This window comes from Bos javanicus, chromosome 11, assembly GCF_032452875.1.
Source record: "Bos javanicus breed banteng chromosome 11, ARS-OSU_banteng_1.0, whole genome shotgun sequence".
In the NCBI taxonomy this organism is placed as follows: Eukaryota; Metazoa; Chordata; class Mammalia; order Artiodactyla; family Bovidae; genus Bos; species Bos javanicus.
This window is the reverse complement of record NC_083878.1, coordinates 61,419,434-61,426,507: the sequence shown is the minus strand read 5'-3', so window position 1 is coordinate 61,426,507 and position 7,074 is coordinate 61,419,434. Positions and strand designations below refer to the sequence as shown.

The following is a 7,074-nucleotide window of genomic DNA, read 5'->3' as shown; positions in this document are numbered from 1 at the left end:
TGCCAGGCTCCTGCCTCTAAAGAGAAAGGAATTGCTTCGGGAATTGAGTCCTGACACCTGTCTCTGTCCGCGATGGCGAGAGGGGATACGGGGTCAAAACGCCTGGGGAAAGAGGCCGGGCTGACCGACGCGGGGGGTGGGAGGGGGGACCCTCTCTAGGAGAGCGTTTCTTTGGCCTGCAGCTTCACATAGGTTATTAACACGCGGGTTATTAACACGGAGGTTTCCTCTTTTTAGTTCCCTCCACCCACCCAAGACCAGGACCTGGGCTGGAAGCAGAAGAGCAACACTGACAAATCGTTCATTAATTTGCATTTATTTTCGGGAAATAATGTAGATAAAGGGGGGAAGAAAAGGGCTGCCTTACATTTCAACAAGTAATTTGCGATCTTCACATCGGACAAATCAAATTTACAAATTACTTTCCCACCTACTGGACGAAACGGCCAAAGCCAAAATTGATATACAGGCATGGGCTCTCCGTAGATTTCGGAGAATGAAGGTGCACTAAAAACTCACTAGACAAAACAGGGTTGTTTAAAGAGAGAGAAGCCGACGGAGGAATTGAACCTGGGTTTGGGGCCTGGATTCCCCACCCCCACCCCCCATAATACTATATTTTTGTCTTTTTGCTTTCTTTTGGTTTTGGTCTCTAAACCAGAACTGCGACCATGTGCTTAGACCCGGTGAAGGGCTCAGTCCTGTGCCCCCTCCCAACCTAAACCCCTCCCCTGTGCCCTGACTTGACTCTTTCCTTCAGACTCCAGGACCCTCCCGATTCTCCGCGCGCAGCTTCCTAAAACCAAACGATTTTCTGTAATAAATACACAGAGGGAGAAGGTGTGAGACGGCAGGGAAATTTTGCAACAACTGAAAAAGTAAAAAGCGCCATCGTTTGAGAAAGAGAGGAAAGGGGACAGAGGGAAAATATTTTTTGCTTTTGTTTTATATATATGTGTGTGTATATATATATATATATATATATATGCTGTATATATCTTAAAGTTCTATTTCTTGGGCTCTAAGACAAGATATGCTCAGTTCAACCAACAGCAACTAAAAAGTTTAAGTGGTCCCTGGAACGGACCTGACTATATACAGCATTCCCGCTGAGGCGGAAGCCTGGGCCAGTTCTACGCAGGGCGGGGCTGTGCGCAAGAGGCTAAGGACGCGTTCCTCCCCTGGGTCTCCCACGAGCGCGTCACGCAGGAGAGGAGGAAACGCCAGCAGGCTCTGGCCTGCAGGCGGGGAGCTGGGCTGAGGGCAGCTGAAGGGGTGGCAGTCTGCAGGCGAGAAACGCTTAGTGGTTGTTTTGATTTGGAGTAGAGTGTGGGTACACTCCCAACAGGCAGACACATGCCAGTTAGTGACTCCAGTGTCCAGAAAGAATAAATTAAAGTGTAGGGCTCAAACAGCAAGACAGAGCGAAGAGCCTCCGAAGGCTGCAAGTGCATACATAGTAACTGCCCAGAAAGACTAGAAGTGGGCGACTTGGGAGTTCGGTGGGGGCTGAGGAGGGGAGCACACAGCTCTCCCGGATAGAACTTGTTGGCCAAGCCGAAGCACCGGTCCCCCCATCCAAGGGGTGGGTAGGGTTTGCACATCCCCCAAGCAAGTGGCACAAAGATGAGGGCGGCAGTGCAGCAATGGGCATCTTTTGGGGGCATGAAATTTCGGGTCTGGGGAAGCCGAGGCAAAGGCGGGCGATGCAGCAGCAGCAACAACAGGACGGGGATCACGGAGGGCGCAGGTAGTTGCATTTCTTCTCCTCTTCCTCCCACTCCTGGGCTCACAAGACCTGAAACCTCCATGAGGCTTGGTCCTTATAGTCCAGACAGTCAGGCGAGTTGAAGTTGAGTTTCCAAGCAGAGGATGCGGCGGCAGCGCCAGGCTCCTTATAATCCAAGCAGTCGGCAGAGTTGAAGGCGAGCCCCGAGCCGCCGTAGCCCTGGTGGTGGTGGTGATGGTGGTGGTGGTGGTGGCCTGAGGACTGGCTCAGCGGGTGGTGTGCGTGGGGATGGTGGTGATGGTGGCTCGCCATGGAGGAGGGTGCCATAGGGCTGAGCTGGTGCGGGTGGTGGTGCGAGTGCATGGGCGCTAAATACGAGCTGCAGTCCACGCCGCCAAAGTAGGAAGAGGAGGGCGCGGGGTAGCCCTGGCCATAGCTGCCGCCCTGACCGTAGGACATGGGATAGGAGGCTGCGGCCGAGGCGGCTCCTGCGGCTACCGAGCGCTGCATACACGATGCGTTGCTGGGTGCAGCCAAAGGCTCGGGCATCGACACTGAAGCCGGCGCTGAGCCGGGCGAGATGGAGGCCGGACTCCAGATGGACGAAGCAGCAGGCGTACTCAACGACGACGGGACCGCCACCGCCGGGTTCCCGCCCAGGCCTGCAGCCGCGGCCGCCGCGGGGTTGGCTGAGGCGCTGGATGCGGAGCTGGAGGACGAGGCGGAACTGGACACAGCAGGCGGCGTGAACTGGCCGCTGCTTTCGGAGCCCGAGCTCTCCCGCACCGGGGACGACTTTTTCTTTGCTGGGCGGCTCTTGGTCCCACTCCCGCTCTGCTGCTGCTGGCGGCATTTGGCGCGGCGGTTCTTGAACCAGACCTGCGGCAGGCCGAGTGGGGAAGAGCGTGTGAGGGGCCGAGTAGAACTTGCCACTCCCCTGCCTCTTGGACCGACTCTGGCCTAGGAACCGCATCCCTCTCCGATCGACGCCTCCACCCTTCCCCATCTCCGGCCCGGCCAGATCCTGCATTCGCTGCTCCACCCTCCCCCATCCTTCTGCTCAAAGACCCTCCTCTGGCAAAGTAGGGATGTGCACCTCCCCACCCCCACCCCCAGCTCAACTCTGTCGGAGGGCGGAACATTTGTGTCTGTCCAGCCAAAAGTTCAGCCATCTCTAAACTGCTGCTGTTGGCCGCTTCCCAACAGACCTGTGAGTGCATGGAGGCCCTGTCTTATGTGAATAGAGCTCGGGAAACTGCGGCGAGGCACAGAGCACGCCGCGGAATGGGGGACAGTCACCAGGTCTAAGCCGGAGCCACTCTGCCCCACGGAGCCCTGGTGCTGGGCCGGCAGAGAATTTGGGTGGGAGCAGGAAGCTGAATTAGAGGGGGACTACGGAAGGAAGCCTGAACAGAATTTCGTTGAACTTCTTGGCTCCAAGTGGGGAACCAAATAAGACAGTCATAAAGTTCTCACTCCTCTTGGAAGGCCCGGGTACAAGACATGGCATTCCTGTTCTCTCGAGCCTCTGGGAGGAAAAAGGCAAGATAAAAGGCCTTTGAGAAGAGTTCTGAGTTATGATCCGATCAGTATTTTCCGGGCCCTTTCATCACACACACATACACACACACACACAAACCCAGAAACAGCAAAGCTGGTAGCCAGATTTTGCGTTCAGCATCCTCTCAGAGCAAAGAAAAAGGTCTAATCACACTGCCGCCACCCGTGGGGCACAGTTCCAGACAGGGGACCAGGCTTTGGCCAAGCCCCACTCTTTCATTTCCAGGATTCCCGGGAAGCAAGGCCAGGGCGGAGGCAGAATTCAAGACCCGGTAGGAAACTGCCAAGCCCTGGGGTGGCCGAAGAGGCAGGGGACAAGTGTCGGGCTTGGCCTCCTGCAATCCTAAAAGAGACTTCGGAGAGGCGCCCCGGGGCCAACGGCCCAATTCAGGGCTCTAAGCTAGTTCCTTTAATTTTGGCCTCTCTGCCAGGCCCGGGCCCAGCGCTAGGGGGAGTCTGAGAGGGGCTGCCCAGCCTGTAAGCCCGCCCCCACACCAGACCACTTCCCAACCAGGCCCCCTCTAGCCAGCCCCAGCACCCCTCCCCGGACCCTGGAAACCCCCCGCGCGCGCACCTGAACTCTGGACTCTGGCAGGTTGATCTTGAGCGCCACCTCCTCGCGCATAAAGATGTCTGGGTAGCGAGTCTTGGCAAAGAGCGCCTCGAGCACGTCCAGTTGAGAGCGCGTGAAGGTGGTGCGCTCGCGTCGCTGCTTCCGCGGGGTGGCTGAAGGGAAACGCGGGGGAGTGTCGGGTCAGTGGTGGCCAAGCGGACTCGCGCTAGAGTATATGGACAGGACTCTGGCAGGCCCTGGACCAGGTCGTTGCAAAAGAAAGCCGGGCTCCGAGCAAAAAAAAAAAGAACTCCCCAGGGAGGCGAGCTTAACAGGCCACAGGTGGGAGAAACTGCAGGTGTGCCTGAACGGCACACCGACACTCCTGATTGTCTCCGACACTCCAGGGCTGCCCCCTTCCCTGCCTCTCAGAGGATAAGAAAGGAAGAGAAGTTATACAATCTTTCTTCCTTCGCTGCCCCCCCCCCCCCCCCCCCGCCCTGCCAACACTCTCCCTGACTGGAGGGTGGGGAAGGGGTGTGCCGAAACATGTCCTGGAAAACACTTTCCGAGGTAATAAATGGAGGTGAAGAAAAGGAACCTAGACAAGAAGGCCAGGATTTGGCTCAAGTCGTCCACATCAACAGTGCAGAAGTTGGTGCAGGCCACCCATCTAGAGGACAATTTAATTATGGAGGGAGAATCCCTCTGCCTTACCTCAGCCAGTCGCTTTGCATAAGGCAAGCTCGGCCTTTCCTGTCAGGGCCAAGCGAGTGTCCATACTCCTCGTTCAGTGTTGAGGGGGAAAGGCATAGATTCTTTCGATCTCTCTCTCTCACACACACCCCACCCATGGAAAACGAATCCGTGGGTAAATGCGCCCTGTGCTGGCGGTGGGATGACAACTGGAGAGAAGCTGCCAGTGTGGCCGGGCTGGAGGGCTCACGTCTCACGTCTTAGCCACCCCGGCCCCACTTCCCGACCACGATCTGCCCTTCGAGTCAGCGCGCCCTGCAATGTAAGAGACTAGGCAACCGGTTCCCTGGGCCTAATCTGGGACAAAATTTGTGCTCAAACCCAGAGGCTGGGGATTCCCCAGATTTCTAAGGGAGGAGGGTGTGGGGGTCGATGCTCACCCGGATAGCCCACGGAGGGGTGTAGGAGGTCCATGGCTGGCCCGGCTAGACCGAGCCCATTCATACCATATGGGGGTTGTTTGAGGTAAGACATCATGCTAACAGCTGGGTGGAGGCGCCCCGACGGATCCAGGGGGCTGGGGGCCAGGCGCAGTGCGGGGCTCCCACTGCGCAGTCCTTCAATCTCTGTAGCGTCTGGGGGCCCGGCCTATGGAAACATAAGACACACCGAAACCGTCATTCCAAGACATCCCGGCTTCCTGGACTTGCCGGAGGAAGGAGTACAGGATTGGGGAGGTGACGCAGGCTATGGATCTGTGCAAAACTCGGCTCTATAAGGCCTTAGCCCAAAGACCACAGCTTCTTTGAAAAGTAAAATTTCTGGATCATTATCACCTCTTTTCGGGCTTGGAATGGGCCAGACACTCGTAGGGCGACGCTAGGAGTGAGGAGAGGTTAAAATCAGGGGCAAACTTGGGAGGTCAGAGCCCAAACCGCAGAGTGTGCTAGGTCCCAAGACTAGGCAAAAATCTGTTCGGGTGGGAGAAGGCATCACACCACACAAGCAAACATCCCCTCGACCTCAAGGCGGCAGGAGACCCAGAGCATGAGGGGTTGTTTCATTTTGTTTCAAATGTTTTTGAAAGTGGAACGGACAGGTAGACTCTAGAGAGCCAAGGTAAGGCACTGCGGAGGGCTCGCGGCACCTGGGCCTCTCCGGGACGCATTGCCCACTGAGTAGAGTACCTCCTTCCAGAGTCTCCGGGGTTGGGTCCAGGCCCTAGAGACCACAGCCGCTCTTCAGGTTTACCTCTCGGTGCCTGGCCGCTGAGAGATTGCTTACCCGGAATCCCACCCACACTTCGACCACCGATTCGAGCCCAGGTCCGGCCGAGCCGACCATAAGGCGCCACCGTACAGGTGGCAGTTCAAACAGGCCGCCCGAGATCACCCGCACCTCGCCACAGCCGCAGGCCATGCTTCCCCAGAACAAGCCGGTCCTGGCTGCGGACAATGGGGTCCTGGCCGGGGTCGAAAGGTGACCTGACCAGCGCCCCAAGGGTCTGGCGGATTTGGGAAGCCTCAGTGCAGTAGGTCTGGTGCGCTTCCCGCTTATCCTACTAGCTGAACCTGCGCCCCAGGACCCGATCCAGACTAGAGAACTAGGCCTCTGCGGCATAGCTCGCGCTGCCCCGGGCAGGAAGGTCGACACCTGGCTTCCCCAAGTTGCCCCCAAAACCGAGGTGCTACAATCAGGAATCAGGAAGTAGCGCTGGAAGAGTGGGACGGAGACCCCAGAGGACCTGTCGCCTTTAGCCCGCTTCACAGGAACTTAAAGCAGACCTGGGACCCGGGCTAGAAGAGTTCAGGGAAAGAAAGAAGTTAAGAGCTAGAGAAGTCTCCCGCTCCTCTCCCCAGGGACCCACGGCCTGGGCCGGGAGAACTCGGTTTGCAGGGAAGGCGACAAAAGGGAAAGAGCCGGGCCCAAGGGAGAATGGGACTCAGCTGTGGCGACTCTGCTAGACTGCAATGTGAGTTTTCAAAGACTTTCTTCAAACTTAGCACTTCAGCTGGGTTACTTCGGAGGAGGCGGGGGAGGGGTGCGGGGCCGCAGCGGAGCTCCGGGGTCCTCGGCTCAGCAAGAGGGGAGCCAGGTGGCTTCCCAGCCCCTCCCCCCACCCCCCAATGCCAGGGACCGGGGAAGCGGGGACCAGTTTGAGGAGGGGGAGGCAAGAGCCACCGAAGCGTTCCCAGAGTCCCGGGCGACCAGCGGCTTTCTCCTTACCTGCCCTCAGCTGCCGGGGCCGCTCACCATCTACCTCACGCCCTCACACAGACCCTCTGGGCGGCCAACCTGCAAAACAGAGCGGCACAGGAATTACCCGCGGGGCCGGGCGGTGGGTCAGGGACTCGCCGGATTTCTTTCTTTCTCCAACTTCCCTCCTCCCTTTCTCTTTCTTTCTAGTGGCTTTGTGCGTGTCTCTCCAGGTTTCACTTTATTGCACAGACACTTTGTTTGCAAAGCCCCACACGCTCCCGACACAGTGCCTCGCCCGGGACCGCACCGAGGGGGCCGCAAGGAGAAGGTGGGGGTG

General features: G+C 57.8%; 1 protein-coding gene across 1 annotated transcript; it reads right to left on the bottom strand.

Annotated features, from left to right (window-relative positions):
* Positions 1 to 297: 297 nt before the first annotated feature.
* Positions 298 to 6,835, bottom strand: OTX1 (orthodenticle homeobox 1). Its single transcript, XM_061432767.1, has 4 exons — positions 6,765 to 6,835; positions 4,979 to 5,186; positions 3,864 to 4,015; positions 298 to 2,608 (listed from the first exon to the last, which is right to left on the bottom strand). Exons 2-4 carry the CDS (start codon positions 5,073 to 5,075, stop codon positions 1,790 to 1,792), a joined length of 1,068 nt encoding a protein of 355 aa, XP_061288751.1. The 5' UTR covers positions 5,076 to 5,186; positions 6,765 to 6,835; the 3' UTR covers positions 298 to 1,789.
* Positions 6,836 to 7,074: the final 239 nt, after the last annotated feature.

Bases quoted from the DNA above. Each gene is read 5' to 3' on its own strand.
- OTX1 (XM_061432767.1), bottom strand. From the start codon at position 5,075: ATGATGTCTTACCTCAAACAACCCCCATATGGTATGAATGGGCTCGGT. The intron at 4,016-4,978 runs GTGAGCATCGAC...GTTTCCCTTCAG, and splicing joins CCCCTCCGTGGGCTATCCGG to CCACCCCGCGGAAGCAGCGA. The intron at 2,609-3,863 runs GTGCGCGCGCGG...GGCCTGCCGCAG, and splicing joins TGCCAGAGTCCAGAGTTCAG to GTCTGGTTCAAGAACCGCCG.